General features: G+C 54.0%; 1 protein-coding gene across 1 annotated transcript; it reads left to right on the top strand.

The window, feature by feature from the left end:
• The first annotated feature begins 1,789 nt into the window (after positions 1-1,789).
• On the top strand, positions 1,790-16,067 carry LOC142481464 (uncharacterized). The gene is made up of 4 exons (XM_075582874.1): positions 1,790-2,863; positions 5,022-5,092; positions 10,196-10,250; positions 14,718-16,067. The coding sequence occupies exons 1-4, from the start codon at positions 2,807-2,809 to the stop codon at positions 15,543-15,545; spliced, it is 1,011 nt and encodes a 336-aa protein (XP_075438989.1). The 5' UTR covers positions 1,790-2,806; the 3' UTR covers positions 15,546-16,067.
• Positions 16,068-17,199: the final 1,132 nt, after the last annotated feature.

The raw sequence follows: 17,199 nt of genomic DNA on the forward strand, positions 1-17,199 counted from the left end.
GAAATAAGGGCGACGGGCGATTATAAGGGGGTAACCTTGACATTTTACCCTTTTGGTGCATTACAATGAAATGAAGCGACCTCTGGCATCGGAAGAGTTTAGAGGGACAGGTTTGACGTCTTTGCGGGGGGGAGGGATTCACTAAACTGTGATAGTGCCGACCGGGACACTACCTTATGGAAATTCCTATTGACTAACAGAGAACAATTGTTATTCTGACTTCTGATACTATTCACCAAGCTCCGATGTTGGGTGTCACACAGGTCACCATTAAAGTAGGGGTGGGCAACTCCAGTTCTCCAACGGGTCATGTTTCAGGATATCCCTGCTTCAGCACAGGTGGTGCAGTCTTTGGCTGAGCCACTGATTGGTGCCCCTTGAGGACTGGAGTTGCCCAGGATCAGCTGTGATCAGAGTTTGATGAATCCCAACATGTGGAGCAGTAAATCTCTCCTATTGTGCGCCAGCGTCCAATCCACTGAGCTGGTAACATTTCTCTTACATGGAAAGAAGCTACATGGTTACATAGTTACACGGTTACAGTTACATAGTGTCACGGAGACCAGGACTATCACACCAGGGGTCCGTTCACCAGACAGAAACACAAGAGTTTAGAAAATTAATTTATTGGAAAAAAGTTATCCACAACTATACATATAAACACACAAAACTGGGGATACCCTACATACCTAGTGGCAGGGACACCTTGCAGAGATTTCCCCTGTTCTTCCAGGCAGCGCCCTCAGGAACAGGACTCCGGGCCTGACACCAGCACAGGAGCAGTCACTGCAGCTTCTCTCAGTCACGGCAACAACTTCTGCAACTCTTCTGGCTCACTTCAGTCTCACTAGGGGCCTCCCTCACCCCCTTCTTATACACTACACCCACAACATTGAAACATTCAGGGCCAGGTGCTGCCTACGTTTCCAGCCCCTGATTGGTGGGTAGAAATGCAACATAAAAAGAGTAACATACAAAATGTTACAGGGAAAGGTCACAGACACTGTTGCAACATTTTCCTGCAAACACAATTAACCCCTGGTCCCTGAGTTGCTGGAACCAGGTGAAGACATAATACATTATACATACACTTAACATAATACCAATGTGTTATTGACAGGTAGGGGTAATGGCAGACTGCACCCTTATTAACAGCAGCCATATTTACCCCTACAGTCACACATAGTTACATCAGTAGATGAGGTTGAAAAAATACTTCCATTAAGTTCCACCTGTGCTAAATTTAGACAACAGATACGTATCCTATATCCGTACTTACAGTACGTTGATCCAGAGGAAAGCAAACACAAAACCCCAGTGACAAATTATCCAATGATATCTCATAAGGGGAAAAAGAAATTCCTCCCTGACTCCAAATACTGGCAATCAGATTACTCCCTGGATCAAGATCCTGTCATATCTTAACGGCCCACTCTGCAAGGAAGTTCCCAGAGGGCATTGGTGCAAAGGTTCAACTCCAGGGCGTGTAATATAGTGTGTGCGCTACCGTGCGCGCGCGTCAATTATAATAGACTGAGTTTAAACCTTACCTTCTATACATCCGACGCGCGCGCGCACGCGGCAGTGAGCGCTGACCCGGCAGATCGGAGGAAAGACGTGAAAAATGTCTGCCGTTGCACGTCACGCTCTTCAGCCAATCAGAGTGAGGCTGCAATTTACTGTATTTACACTGCTATATATACACAGGGGAACAGGAGTTAATGAGGGGCTATGTGGGTGACTGGGTGAAAGATACATATTGGGGACAGGAGGGTTTAATGCTTCACTGCTCGACATTGTGACTCTTTCAGTGACGTTAACGATACATTAACCCCTGCACTGCCACTGGGGCCAGCAACACATTGTTCTGCAAAGCTTTGTTGCCCCTCTGGCATCCAATGGGTTAATAAGTGAGAAACACAGAGAGCATGCACGTGGGGGTCAGGAGTTCCCCAGCCATGAGCTAGATTAGGGAGTTTGCAGGGCTGTGAGATGTGGGGGTGACGTCATGGCCACGCCCACCCGTTCAGCTCATAGCCACGCCCAGCTGTCACTCACAGCACAAACCATGCGCACAAAAAGTGTGATTCACGTGCAACGAGCATTCGCACACGCAACAACCATAAACCAAGCCTCACACATAGGGCCAAACTGACCCACTGCCAGTGATATGTGATATGTGTAATAGGGAACGATATTTGTGTGTGGCCTTTAAAGAAAAAGTATTTTTATAGAAAACCCATTTTCAATGTGTATTTTGGGAGTTGTTGTAAACATTGCGTTGTTTTGCTCTTATTGGCACCCTATCCCTTTCCTTATCTTAGCCACTGGATGCCGTGTAATGACTATCACTGGGACAGGGCAAACCAGACTGACAATCACCCTTCTATTCATAGCCTGAGTTGTCTGGGAAAAGACAGGATTTTTTTTTTATATTTAAAATAATAATAATTGTTTAGTTTCAAATCTGGCAAACGTATCACGTGAATTCCTTTAGGCCCGACTCCTAACTGTAAGGTTTTCTGAACCATGGGCTCCTCGGTTAATGAGCACTGACGCATGTTCCCGAGGCTCCCACCTTCCAAAACAGGGAACGATCCCCGTATGGGAGTTGCCGGACTCGCAGCTTTGTAACATTGTGTGGGGAGAGGCTCGGCACTAACTGCCCGAGATGCATGTAGGAACATTGCAATGTTTTCAGTGTGAATAGTGATCCAAATCCTCTTTATCAGCAGTATATGGGACCCCATTCCAGATAAATCTTTCTCCTGCTACATAAGAAGCGATCCAGACCTCAGGCCTCACAATGTCCAGCGTGGGAAGAGCCCCCCGGAAAAACAACAGCGTCAAGATGTTTGTACAGGTGAGTGGCGCCAAAAGATTTTTTTTTTAATGCGGATTGGGATCGGCCGGTTCCGTTGGTTTGCGGATTTCTGCATTTCAGTCTCAAAAAGAGCGATTCATCTTTTCCTGATTTTGTTTTGATCAACGCCAATCCAGTCCGCGGAATCAGCAATCCACTGCGGGATTTTATCAATCCAGTCTGCGGAATCAGCAATCCACTGGGGGATTTTATCAATCCAGTCCGCGGAATCAGCAATCCACTGCGGGATTTTATCAATCCAGTCCTCGGAATCAGCAATCCACTGCGGGATTTTATCAATCCAGTCCGCGGAATCAGCAATCCACTGCGGGATTTTATCAATCCAATCCTCGGAATCAGCAATCCACTGCGGGATTTTATCAATCCAATCCTCGGAATCAGCAATCCACTGCGGGATTTTATCAATCCAGTCCTCGGAATCAGCAATCCACTGCGGGATTTTATCAATCCAGTCCGCGGAATCAGCAATCCACTGGGGGATTTTATCAATCCAGTCCGCGGAATCAGCAATCCACTGCGGGATTTTATCAATCCAGGCTGCTGAATCCGCGGAGCGGATCGTTAAAATCCATCAGCGGATAGTATCCAAAGGTGGTTTTGGAACAATCCGCACGGACTGAAACTGGAACAATCTGTCGCCGGATTGTACACCGCGGAACGGATTTTGAATGGAAAGCTCGGGAAAATTCCACTTAACGGTTTTTGAATGGAAAGCGCGGGGAAATTCCGCAGAACGGATTTTGAATGGAAAGCGCGGGAAATTCCGCAGAACGGATTTTGAATGGAAAGCGCGGGAAATTCCGCGGAACGGGTTTTGAATGGAAAGCGCGGGGAAATTCCGCAGAACGGATTTTGAATGGAAAGCGCGGGAAATTCCGCAGAACGGATTTTGAATGGAAAGCGCGGGAAATTCCGCGGAACGGGTTTTGAATGGAAAGCGCGGGAAATTCAGCAGAACGGATTTTGAATGGAAAGTGCGGGGGATTCTGCGGAACGGAATTTGAATGAAAAGCGCGGGAAATTCTGCGGAACGGAATTTGAATGGAAAGCGCGGGAAATTCTGCGGAACGGTTTTTGAATGGAAAGCGCGGGAAATTCCGCAGAACGGATTTTGAATGGAAAGCGCGGGAAATTCCGCAGAACGGATTTTGAATGGAAAGCTCGGGAAAATTCCACTTAACGGTTTTTGAATGGAAAGCGCGGGAAATTCCGCAGAACGGATTTTGAATGGAAAGCGCGGGAAATTCCGCAGAACGGATTTTGAATGGAAAGCGCGGGAAATTCCGCGGAACGGGTTTTGAATGGAAAGCGCGGGGAAATTCCGCAGAACGGATTTTGAATGGAAAGCGCGGGAAATTCCGCAGAACGGATTTTGAATGGAAAGCGCGGGAAATTCCGCGGAACGGGTTTTGAATGGAAAGCGCGGGAAATTCAGCAGAACGGATTTTGAATGGAAAGTGCGGGGGATTCTGCGGAACGGAATTTGAATGAAAAGCGCGGGAAATTCTGCGGAACGGAATTTGAATGGAAAGCGCGGGAAATTCTGCGGAACGGAATTTGAATGGAAAGCGCGGGAAATTCTGCGGGGAACAGATTTTGAATGGAAAGCGCGGGGAAATTCTGCGGAACAGAATTTGAATGGAAAGCGCGGGGAAATTCCGCGGAACGGAATTTGAATGGAAAGCGCGGGGAAATTCTGCGGGGAACAGATTTTGAATGGAAAGCGAGGGAGGGGGAGGAGTCACAGCCTGCTGCTATCTGGCCAATCCCCTGCCCTGTCTGAGAGCTGTTCCTGCCTCCTGACCAATCCCCTGCCCTGTCTCAGAGCTGTTCAGAAAGCTGATTGGCTGGAAATAAACACATTGCAAGCCGCAAAAATTCCGGCCATTACTGAATGAATAATACCCGGAATTTTAACCAATCAGAGAGCAGGGATTTCAGTAATGCCCGGAATTTTAACCAATCAGAGAGCAGGGATTTCAGTAATGCCTGGAATTTTACAGCTTTAGCCAATAATCCTGAGTATTGTATTTTGACTGTGAAATATCCATCCAGTAAATGTAAAACGAGCAACACGAATCATTCAATAAAGACGCACATTGAACGGTGCAATGAAACCTCCTCACTTTCTTTTCAGAACTCGGCAGAATCCTCACCCCCGTCCACGGTGCGAGTCACCATCCCCAAAGTGCCTCTGACGAAGAAAAGGTGCGCGTTGCTGCGCTCTCTCACTGCCAGCAAGACGTGTGCGTGCACGTGTGCGTGTGCTGCGCTCTCTCACTGCCAGTCAGACGTGTGCGTGTGCTGCGCTCTCTCACTGCCAGCAAGACGTGTGCGTGCGCGTGTGCGTGTGCTGCACTCTGTCTCACTGCCAGCTAGACGTGTGCGTGTGCTGCATTCTGTCTCACTGCCAGCCAGACGTGTGCGTGTGCTGCGCTCTCTCACTGCCAGTCAGACGTGTGCGTGTGCTGCGCTCTCTCACTGCCAGCAAGACGTGTGCGTGCGCGTGTGGTGCGCTCTCTCACTGCCAGTCAGACGTGTGCGTGTGCTGCGCTCTCTCACTGCCAGCAAGACGTGTGCGTGCGCGTGTGCGTGTGCTGCACTCTGTCTCACTGCCAGCTAGACGTGTGCGTGTGCTGCACTCTGTCTCACTGCCAGCCAGACGTGTGCGTGTGCTGCGCTCTCTCACTGCCAGCAAGACGTGTGCGTGCACGTGTGCGTGTGCTGCACTCTGTCTCACTGCCAGCTAGACGTGTGCTGCGCTCTCTCACAGCCAGCCAGATGTGTCCGTGTGCTGCGCTCTGTCTCACTGCCAGCCAGACTTGTGCGTGTGCGTGTGCTGTGCTCTCTCACTGTCGGCCAGACGTGTGCGTGTGCTGCGCTCTCTCACTGCCAGTCAGACGTGTGCGTGTGCTGCGCTCTCTCACTGCCAGCAAGACGTGTGCGTGCGCGTGTGCTGCGCTCTCTCACTGCCAGTCAGACGTGTGCGTGTGCTGCGCTCTCTCACTGCCAGCAAGACGTGTGCGTGCGCGTGTGCGTGTGCTGCACTCTGTCTCACTGCCAGATAGACGTGTGCGTGTGCTGCACTCTGTCTCACTGCCAGCCAGACGTGTGCGTGTGCTGTGCTCTCTCACTGCCAGCAAGACGTGTGCGTGCACGTGTGCGTGTGCTGCACTCTGTCTCACTGCCAGCTAGACGTGTGCTGCGCTCTCTCACAGCCAGCCAGATGTGTCCGTGTGCTGCGCTCTGTCTCACTGCCAGCCAGACTTGTGCGTGCGCGTGTGCTGTGCTCTCTCACTGCCGGCCAGACGTGTGCGTGTGCTGTGCCTCACTGCTAGCCAGACGTGTGCTCGCTCTGTCTCACTGCCAGCCAGATGTGTGCATGTGCTGCTCTCTGTCTCACTGCCAGCCAGATGTGTGCGTGTGCTGCTCTCTGTCTCACTGCCAGCCAGACGTGTGCGTGTGCTGCTCTCTGTCTCACTGCCAGCCAGACGTGTGCGTGCTGCGCTCTGTCTCACTGCCAGCCAGACGTGTGCGTGTGCTCGCTCTGTCTCACTGCCAGCCAGACGTGTGCATGTGCTGCTCTCTGTCTCACTGCCAGCCAGATGTGTGCGTGTGCTGCTCTCTGTCTCACTGCCAGCCAGACGTGTGCGTGTGCTGCTCTCTGTCTCACTGCCAGCCAAACGTGTGCGTGTGCTGCTCTCTGTCTCACCGCCAGCAAGACGTGTGCGTGTGCTCGCTCTGTCTCACCGCCAGCCAGACGTGTGCGTGTGCTGCTCTCTGTCTCACTGCCAGCCAAACGTGTGCGTGTGCTGCTCTCTGTCTCACTGCCAGCCAGACGTGTGCGTGTGCTGCTCTCTGTCTCACTGCCAGTCAGACGTGTGCGTGTGCTGCTCTCTGTCTCACTGCCAGCCAGACGTGTGCGTGTGCTGCGCTCTGTCTCACTGCAGCCAGACGTGTGCGTGTGCTGCGCTCTGTCTCACCGCCATCAAGACGTGTGCATGTGCTGCGCTCTGTCTCACTGCCAGCCAGACGTGTGCGTGTGCTCGCTCTGTCTCACTGCCAGCCAGACGTGTGCGTGTGCTCGCTCTGTCTCACTGCCCGCCAGATGTGTGCGTGTGCTGCGCTCTGTCTCACTGCCAGCCAGACATGTGCATGTGCTGCTCTCTGTCTCACTGCCAGCCAGACGTGTGCGTGTGCTGCTCTCTGTCTCACTGCCAGCCAGACATGTGCGTGTACTGCTCTCTGTCTCACTGCCAGCCAGACGTGTGCGTGTGCTGCGCTCTGTCTCACTGCCAGCCAGACGTGTGCGTGCTGCGCTCTGTCTCACTGCCAGCCAGACGTGTGCGTGTGCTCGCTCTGTCTCACTGCCAGCCAGACGTGTGCATGTGCTGCTCTCTGTCTCACTGCCAGCCAGATGTGTGCGTGTGCTGCTCTCTGTCTCACTGCCAGCCAGACGTGTGCGTGTGCTGCTCTCTGTCTCACTGCCAGCCAAACGTGTGCGTGTGCTGCTCTCTGTGTCACCGCCAGCAAGACGTGTGCGTGTGCTCGCTCTGTCTCACTGCCAGCCAGACGTGTGCGTGTGCTGCTCTCTGTCTCACTGCCAGCCAAACGTGTGCGTGTGCTGCTCTCTGTCTCACTGCCAGCCAGACGTGTGCGTGTGCTGCTCTCTGTCTCACTGCCAGCCAGACGTGTGCGTGTGCTGCGCTCTGTCTCACTGCCAGCCAGACGTGTGCGTGTGCTGCGCTCTGTCTCACTGCCAGCCAGACGTGTGCGTGTGCTGCGCTCTGTCTCACCGCCAGCAAGACGTGTGCGTGTGCTCGCTCTGTCTCACCGCCAGCAAGACGTGTGCATGTGCTGCTCTCTGTCTCACTGCCAGCCAGACGTGTGCGTGTGCTGCTCTCTGTCTCACTGCCAGTCAGACGTGTGCGTGTGCTGCTCTCTGTCTCACTGCCAGCCAGACGTGTGCGTGTGCTGCGCTCTGTCTCACTGCTAGCCAGACGTGTGTGTGCTGCGCTCTGTCTCACCGCCATCAAGACGTGTGCATGTGCTGCGCTCTGTCTCACTGCCAGCCAGACGTGTGCGTGTGCTCGCTCTGTCTCACTGCCAGCCAGACGTGTGCGTGTGCTCGCTCTGTCTCACTGCCCGCCAGATGTGTGCGTGTGCTGCGCTCTGTCTCACTGCCAGCCAGACATGTGCATGTGCTGCTCTCTGTCTCACTGCCAGCCAGACGTGTGCGTGTGCTGCTCTCTGTCTCACTGCCAGCCAGACATGTGCGTGTACTGCTCTCTGTCTCACTGCCAGCCAGACGTGTGCGTGTGCTGCGCTCTGTCTCACTGCCAGCCAGACGTGTGCGTGTGCTGCGCTCTGTCTCACCGCCATCAAGACGTGTGCATGTGCTGCGCTCTGTTTCACTGCCAGCCAGACGTGTGCGTGTGCTCGCTCTGTCTCACTGCCAGCCAGACGTGTGCGTGTGCGCTCTGTCTCACTGACAGCCAGACGTGTGCGTCTGTGCACTCTGTCTCACTGCCAGCCAGACGTGTGCATGTGCTCGCTCTGTCTCACTGCCAGCCAGACGTGTGCGTGTGCTCGCTCTGTCTCACCGCCAGCAAGACGTGTGCATGTGCTGCTCTCTGTCTCACTGCCAGCCAGACGTGTGCGTGTGCTGCTCTCTGTCTCACTGCCAGTCAGACGTGTGCGTGTGCTGCTCTCTGTCTCACTGCCAGCCAGACGTGTGCGTGTGCTGCGCTCTGTCTCACTGCTAGCCAGACGTGTGTGTGCTGCGCTCTGTCTCACCGCCATCAAGACGTGTGCATGTGCTGCGCTCTGTCTCACTGCCAGCCAGACGTGTGCGTGTGCTCGCTCTGTCTCACTGCCAGCCAGACGTGTGCGTGTGCTCGCTCTGTCTCACTGCCCGCCAGATGTGTGCGTGTGCTGCGCTCTGTCTCACTGCCAGCCAGACATGTGCATGTGCTGCTCTCTGTCTCACTGCCAGCCAGACGTGTGCGTGTGCTGCTCTCTGTCTCACTGCCAGCCAGACATGTGCGTGTACTGCTCTCTGTCTCACTGCCAGCCAGACGTGTGCGTGTGCTGCGCTCTGTCTCACTGCCAGCCAGACGTGTGCGTGTGCTGCGCTCTGTCTCACCGCCATCAAGACGTGTGCATGTGCTGCGCTCTGTTTCACTGCCAGCCAGACGTGTGCGTGTGCTCGCTCTGTCTCACTGCCAGCCAGACGTGTGCGTGTGCTCGCTCTGTCTCACTGCCAGCCAGACGTGTGCGTCTGTGCGCTCTGTCTCACTGCCAGCCAGACGTGTGCATGTGCTCGCTCTGTCTCACTGCCAGCCAGACGTGTGCGTGTGCGCTCTGTCTCACTGCCAGCCAGACGTGTGCGCGCGTGCGTGTGTGCGCGTGCTGTGCTTTGTGTCACTGCCAGCCAGACCTGTGTGTGCGTGTGCTGCAGTTTCTCCCTGCTAGCCGTCCCTGTGTGGTGCGTGTGCTGCGCTCTCTCCCTGCATGTGTGTGCTGCGCTCTCTCCCTGCATGCGTGTGCTGCGGTCTCTCCCTGCGTGCGTGTGCTGCAGTCTCTCCCTGCGCGCGTGTGTGCTGCGGTCTCTCTCTGCGTGCGTGTGTTGTGCTCTCTCCCTTCGTGCGTGTGCTGCGGTCTCTCTCTGCGTGCGTGTGCTGCGCTCTCTCCCTGCATGGATGTGCTGCGCTATCTCCCTGTGTGCATGTGCGGCGCTCTCTCATTTCGTGCGTGTGCTGCGCTATCTCCCTGTGTGCATGTGCTGCGCTCTCTCCCTGCATGCGTGTGCTGCGCTCTCTCCCTGCATGCGTGTGCTGCGCTCTCTCCCTGTGTGCGTGTGCTGTGCTCTCTCCCTTGCCAGCACTGTGTGTGTGTGTGTGCTGCGATCTCTCCCTGTGTGCTGCACTCTCTCCCTGTGTGCATGTGCTGCGCTCTCTCCCTGTGTGTGTGTTTAGCCCTATGTGTGTGTTTAGCCCTGTGTGCGTGTGCAGCCCTGTGTGCGTTTAGCCCTGTGTGCGTGTGCAGCCCTGTGTGCGTGTGCTGCCCTGTGTGCGTGTGCAGCCCTGTGTGCGTGTGCAGCCCTGTGTGCGTGTGCTGCCCTGTGTGCAGCCCTGTGTGCGTGTGCTGCCCTTTGTGCGTGTGCAGCCCTGTGTGCGTGTGCTGCCCTGTGTGCGTGTGCTGCCCTCTCTGCCTGTGTGAAGCCCTTGCACACGCAGTACATTGGCATGTCAGATTACAGGTGCAGTGCCGCTTACAACCTCTCACCATTATGCTTGTCTCTATTTGCAGCAAACATAAAGAGCCCCTCGCTCTTATCAGGAGGAAGATGCTCGCAAAGAACCAGGTAACGGGATTATAAAATGGCAGCAGGAGCTTGCGCTCTACTTGGCCACCAAATGTTCTGTGGACAAACGTCTTCAACAACAACCCCACTCCACTCTCTGCCTCTCTCTCTCTGCCTCTCTGTCTGCCTCTCTCTCTCTGCCACTCTCTCTCTCTCTCCCTGCCTCTCTCTCTGCCTCTCTCTCTCTGCCTTTCTCTCTCTGCGCCTCTCTCTCTCTGCCACTCTCTCTGCCACTCTTTCTCTGCCTCTCTCTCTCTCTGCCTCTCTCTCTCTCTGCCTCTCTCTCTCTGCCTCTCTCTCTCTCTCTCTGCCTCTCTCTCTGCCTCTCTCTCTCTGCCTTTCTCTCTCTGCCACTCTCTTTCTGCCTCTCTCTCTCTGCCTCTCTCTCTCTGCCACTCTTTCTCTGCCTCTCTCTCTCTCTCTCTGCCTCTCTCTCTGCTACTCTCTCTCTCTGCCTCTCTCTCTGCCACTCTCTCTCTGCCACTCTCTCTCTGCCTCACTCTCTGTCACTCTCTCTCTCTGCCTCTCTCTCTCTGCCTCTCTCACTGCCACTCACTCTGCCTCTCTCTCTCTGCCTCTCTCTCTCTGCCTCTCTCTCACTGCCTATCTCACTGCCTCTCTCACTGCCTCTCTCACTGCCTCTCTCACTGCCTCTCTCTCTCTGCCTCTCTCTCTGCCTCTCTCTCTCTGCCTCTCTCTCTGCCTCTCTCACTGCCTCTCTCTCTGCCTCTCTCTCTGCCTCTCTCACTGCCTCTCTCTCTGCCTCTCTCTCTGCCTCTCTCTCTGCCACTCTCTCACTGCCTCTCTCTCTGCCTCTCTCTCTACCACTCACTCTGCCTCTCTCTCTGCCTCTCTCTCTGCCTCTCTCTCTGCCACTCTCTCACTGCCACTCTCTCACTGCCTCTCTCTCACTGCCTCTCTCACTGCCTCTCTCTCTGCCTCTCTCTCTCTGCCTCTCTCACTGCCTCTCTCACTGCCTCTCTCTCTGCCTCTCTCTCTCTGCCTCTCTCTCTGCCTCTCTCTCTCTCTGCCTCTCTCTCTCTCTGCCTCTCTCTCTCTCTGCCTCTCTCTCTCTGCCTCTCTCTCTGCCTCTCTCTCTCTCTGCCACTCTCTCTCTCTGCCTCTCTCACTGCCTCTCTCTCTCTGCCTCTCTCTCTGCCTCTCTCTCTGCCTCTCTCTCTGCCTCTCTCACTGCCTCTCTCACTGCCTCTCTCTCTCTCTGCCACTCTCTCTCTGCCTCTCTCACTGCCTCTCTCACTGCCTCTCTCTCTCTCTGCCTCTCTCACTGCCTCTCTCTCTGCCTCTCTCTCTGCCACTCTCTCACTGCCTCTCTCTCACTGCCTCTCTCACTGCCTCTCTCACTGCCTCTCTATCTGCCTCTCTCTCTGCCTCTCTCTCTCTCTGCCTCTCTCACTGCCTCTCTCTCTCTGCCTCTCTCTCTGCCTCTCTCTCTCTCTGCCACTCTCTCTCTGCCTCTCTCACTGCCTCTCTCTCTCTGCCTCTCTCTCTGCCTCTCTCACTGCCTCTCTCACTGCCTCTCTCTCTCTCTGCCACTCTCTCTCTGCCTCTCTCACTGCCTCTCTCTCTCTCTGCCTCTCTCACTGCCTCTCTCTCTCTCTGCCTCTCTCTCTCTCTGCCACTCCCTCTGCCTCTCTCTCTCTCTGCCTCTCTCTCTCTGCCTCTCTCTCTGCCTCTCTCTCTCTCTGCCTCTCTCTCTGCCTCTCTCTCTCTCTGCCACTCCCTCTCTGCCTCTCTCTCTCTCTGCCTCTCCCTCTCTCTCTCTGCCTCTCTCTCTGCCTCTCTCTCTCTCTGCCTCTCTCTCTCTGCCTCTCTCTCTCTGCCTCTCTCTCTCTGCCTCTCTCTCTCTCTGCCACTCGTGACCATGACCCGCGGCATCATTTGACGCAGAGTCCTTGGAGAGGGGGGCGCAAATGCTGCGGCTGCCGGGCAGGGGGGGCGCAGCTTTAGGCTGCGATCTCAGTACAGCCTGTGTGCACGGCGCGGCGTGCGCAGTGCGTGTAAGCAGCGCCCCTCAATGGGGAAGGGCCCAGTACGCACCGTCACGCTGAAGGTGAAGCCGCGCCGTGCTGCAGGGTTTTTCCCAACTCAATAAAATTGAGTTCAAACCTTGCGACGGAGGCGTGGCCACGCCCCCACCGGCGGTTCACCCAATGAGGGCGAACCAGCCGCGTGACGTAATGGCCACGCCCCCGCAAATCCCCGACCACGCCCCCTCCCGTCGCAAGATTCTCCTCTCCCTCAGACCGCAGTTAGCGCTGTGCACGCGCCGCCCCCTCCCCCCGCCGGGCGCGCGCGTCGCAGACATTACTGGGACCCCAGCCTTAGAAGTTTGCGCTCCCTGGTCTTGATGACACAAGTTTACCCTTTTCGTGCTACTATAAATGTCGCCACCTTCTGGTTGATGCTGGTATTTTCTTTGCATCATTAGCACTGAATCCCTTGGAAAGTTTGGGATCGTCTCAATCCTATTGTCATAAATAGCATAAGTCCGCTAAACATGTATTTAGGGTTACTTTGTGAACCCCACATTATGATGCTGTTTTTTTTGTACTTTTCTACCTCACCTAATGATTCTAGCGATATTCATGGAATTCTACGTCTGATCCCCACTAAATTATTGCTTCAGAGACCTGTTATTGGTAGAAAGATGGGTCACTGTCACGGTAGACAAGGTCTCTTAACACATTTATATTTCTGGGATCAGTCAATAGGCAAAGCAAGGCAGTGAGATAAAATGGGGTTTATTTGAATAAAATCTCGGAAATACAACAAAATACAGAAATATACACTTACTGGGGCCTGGGGTGTGAGATCCAGCCTTTCCTAGGTCCAGGGAGCCCGCTTGCCAGGGCTTACCCTGATCGGAACCTTGTTCCGGACGTCCTGGACCGAGATTCCACAGAAACTCCTGACCGGGACCTTGTCTCGATACTCCTGGAACCGTTTTCGGCAGAAACTCCTGAAGGCGACCGCTACGTTCTCAGGTGAGAACTTGGTCCTGGCGCCTGACTTAGTCTCTGCCGGGCAGACTGTCCTAGCTTCAAAACTAAGCCGGTTGCGCTGGTATTTGGGACAGAGCAACTTTGAAAAGCCCGCCCTAGCTTCATCGCCTCAAGCCACAAAATCGTCTGGTTCTCTGACTGGGGCTTCTCCTTACATACACTTCGCTAGGCTGTTCTTAGCATGGAGGTAGAAGGATCGACCAATCAGAGTGTGGGAACCCTATCCCACTAGCCAATATAAACAGGGGCCCGTCTCTTGGCTCACGTCAGAGTTGGGGGCGTGTCAAGCCGGCCAAGTCGGGATGCCCTGTGGGCGGGACATATGAATCGACCAATGGGAAACACGCCAACATTCTGCCGCTTCCCATGGTCAACCCATTGCCACCTACTGGGCAGACTCCACTGAGTCTGGCAGACCAGAGGGTCCTCCCCGCGGGGGGTCTCTGTTCTCTGGACTCAGTACTCCGCCCTGCCCCGGCCACTTAGCACCCTGACACCTCCCAACATCCTGTCTCCTCTTTGAACTACGGACTGTATGCAGACTTCCCGGCACCTTAAACATATGCCCTGGCGGACTGCATAGAGCCTTTTAGTAACTGTAAAACACATTATAAAGTATACGTTATTAAAGAATATGCTTCGGGAAACATTATACTTATACAGGAAATAGATTGGGGGTATTTGGGCTCGTACCGGCAAATCATGCCAGCTCGCTGGGGAGAATTAAACGACTACCGGTAACTTTGGCCTCCGCCCTCCTGCAAACAAAATAATTGCATTGCCACCCAAATACCCCCCCCCTAAAACTGACACATAAGAAATTTCACAGCTCTAGGGCTAAGGGAACATGAAAACAGAAAAAAACAGGGTCCCTTTATTTTCCACATGTATTATCCCTGGTCCCTGGCTTCTGGAGCTAGCAGGGACCCCCGCAAGTTCAGGGATAACCAGAGGACTTCACCTTTATGGTATAGCCTGGTTACCCCCTCCCGTCACAGTCACCAAACGTGACTGAAAACTGTACAAATACAGTCTCTGTTACTGTGGCCATCAACGCATTAGAGGTGCAATACATGGCATGGATTGTATGGGATACATAACTGACACAAGTACCAACGTTCACAGGGCAAATCCATGGTTTCCTAATGCATAAATAAGTACAATAATGGCTGCTACATCTGCAACACTCTCACTCCAAACTATTTATTTATCCAATGTTTGACCAGGAAGTAACACAGTGAGAGTTACCTCTCGTCTTCACGCATGTCCTGGTAACAGAGTTGATGACAAATAACACATGGTTAGAAATACACAGTTACATGAAATGATGGCTGGTAGCATTGCATTCTTCTGTAATCCTCATATCTACCAGACTTTGCTGGACTAAACTCGGTTATATTGATTTATGATAATAAATGAGAAACTTGTATTTTTTTTTTTGTAGGAAATCCAGGAGATCAAGATTCTTGGTTACGGAGAGGAGGATTTCCACTTCCGGGACAGCCCACCTCTCATACATTCACCCATAGAGCAAGAGTCCCTCCCAGACGACGACCTGTGTGAGAGATTTCAGGAGAACGAGGTGGCGACCCAGACCGCCCCCGTCTACTGTTTCAACACCTTGGATGATATTGTGGAGTTCCTGAATAGCTGCAGCAAGCCAGAGGACAGAAGTCCACAAGCAATGTCTCTCCCTGAAGACCCTCCGGATGAACCTGATGGGGGAGAAGACACTCTCTCCAATGACGACCACCTTCGTACGTTGAAGCTGGAGATAGAGGAGGATGATGACCAGCCAATCGTTTCCCGTCTGTACCCCAACCCGCCGGTGCACTATGCCTCCACCTCCAGCCCCCCATGCTTCCCTATTGTCAAACGTCGGCGGAAACAGCGCTTCCACTGTGACTGGCAAGGCTCAGTCACCACCATCAGCTCGCCCAACATACCTGTCCACGCCATGGAGTTGCGAGTGGATGAAGACCTGGCTATGTCTATTCGGCGGCAGGTGGACGTAAACAACCCTGGACCATTTGGCTGGCAGCTCGCCAAGCTGCTATTCACCGAGGAGGAGCTATACGGGCACAACTTTAATGGCACAGACCAGAAGATGCCCCTCAGCCCGCGGCGGGTCCATGCCATCCAACACGCTTTCCACGAATACTTCCCCAAAGACATTGCAGACGAGGCGCTAGCCAAAGGCCGCACGGCTATTAACCAGGGCATAAGAAACATGTTTTACGTTCGCAACCGAAGAGACGGGGACTATTCATGAGTCCACTCTCTTCACGCAGTCCTCCTACAATCAGAGATGTCTTTTGGTCTCAGTCAAGGGTATTGTCTCTGTGAATGTGAAAATAAAACAGAAAAAACACTTCCATTTTTCGGAGGGGCAAACGATGGCAAAAACTCAGCGGGATGAGTAACAGGGGAGGCGTTAGAATGATCCATCCCATCTAGTAGATGAGTTCCCTGGCTTCGTGACAAACTCACAAGAGAATGCATCAATCCCGCCCACAAGTCATGAACAGTGACAACCTGTGAGACCTTGCTGTGCAGAGCAGGTTGGCTGGTTGGTGATGGCGATGCTTCCTGCTGCTGACTACTTTACCCAGAATCCCGGGACAGTTCTCCTGTCTCAGTTCTTGTTCTTGGTTCTTCGCCTGCGTTGCGTTGGCCTTCAGCAGAGGACCTCGTGCTGTGTTTTAGAGCAGATTCTTTATTTTTTTCCCATGCTGGAGTTTGAGAGAATGATTGTGCGCGTGGTCATGTTTCAATGATAAAGGCGAGGACCTTCTATCTGTGTCACGGCCCCATCATTGTGTAGGATCCCACAGCTGCTAAACTGGGAATGGGATTCAAAGCACCAGTCCTGTACACGTTGTCTGGAAGTTCGCCTTTTTGCAGGTGACATGATCTGCAACAGGGTTGACGCTCCCTGGGGGGTGGGGGGTAAACATAATGATTGATGGTGGATTTGATGAATGGTCCATTTAATGCCAACAAGTGCAAAATTATGTTTCTGGGTCACAAACGTCGAAGGCACAATACAGGATTATTGGTATTGTAATGTCAATTTATATATGGGAAAGTGGCCTGGGAATCATTGTCTTAGCGGAGGTAAAAGTAGGACAGCCAGTGGGACATGGGGTTGTGTAGGGAGAGGTATTGGCAGTAGGAAGAGGGAGGTAGTGAGGCCACTTTATAGATCATTGGTGAGACCTCATCTAGAGATCTCCAGTTCTGGAGACCGTATCTCAGGGAGGACATCAATAAGTGAGAGATTGTGCAAAGAAGAGATAGTCAAATGGTACACGGTCTACACATCATAAAACGTATCATGGGAGACGGCTGGGCCGTAGTATGTAAAGCCTGGGGAAGGGCAGGGAGAGGAAGGGCAGGGAGAGGGGAAGGGCAGGGAGAGGGGAAGGGCAGGGAGAGGGGAAGGGCAGGGAGAGGGGAAGGGCAGGGAGAGGGGAAGGGCAGGGAGAGGGGAAGGGCAGGGAGAGGGGAAGGGCAGGGAGAGGGGAAGGGCAGGGAGAGGGGAAGGGCAGAGAGAGGGGAAGGGCAGAGAGAGGGGAAGGGCAGAGAGGGGAAGGGCAGAGAGGGGAAGGGCAGAGAGGGGAAGGGCAGGGAGGGGGGGAAGGGCAGGGAGGGGAAGGGCAGAGAGGGGAAGGGCAGAGAGGGGAAGGGCAGAGAGGGGAAGGGCAGGGAGGGGGGGAAGGGCAGGGAGGGGGGGAAGGGCAGGGAGAGGGGAAGGGCAGGGAGAGGGGAAGGGCAGGGAGAGGGGAAGGGCAGGGAGAGGGGAAGGGCAGAGAGGGGAAGGGCAGGGAGGGGAAGGGCAGGGAGGGGGAAGGGCAGGGAGGGGAAGGGAGAGGAAGGGCAGGGAGGGGGGGCAGGGATGGGGAAGGGCAGGGAGAGGGGAAGGG

Source organism: Ascaphus truei, unplaced genomic scaffold, assembly GCF_040206685.1.
Source record: "Ascaphus truei isolate aAscTru1 unplaced genomic scaffold, aAscTru1.hap1 HAP1_SCAFFOLD_2681, whole genome shotgun sequence".
In the NCBI taxonomy this organism is placed as follows: Eukaryota; Metazoa; Chordata; class Amphibia; order Anura; family Ascaphidae; genus Ascaphus; species Ascaphus truei.

Bases quoted from the DNA above. Each gene is read 5' to 3' on its own strand.
- LOC142481464 (XM_075582874.1), top strand. From the start codon at position 2,807: ATGTCCAGCGTGGGAAGAGCCCCCCGGAAAAACAACAGCGTCAAGATG. The intron at 2,864-5,021 runs GTGAGTGGCGCC...CTTTCTTTTCAG, and splicing joins GCGTCAAGATGTTTGTACAG to AACTCGGCAGAATCCTCACC. The intron at 5,093-10,195 runs GTGCGCGTTGCT...CTCTATTTGCAG, and splicing joins GTGCCTCTGACGAAGAAAAG to CAAACATAAAGAGCCCCTCG.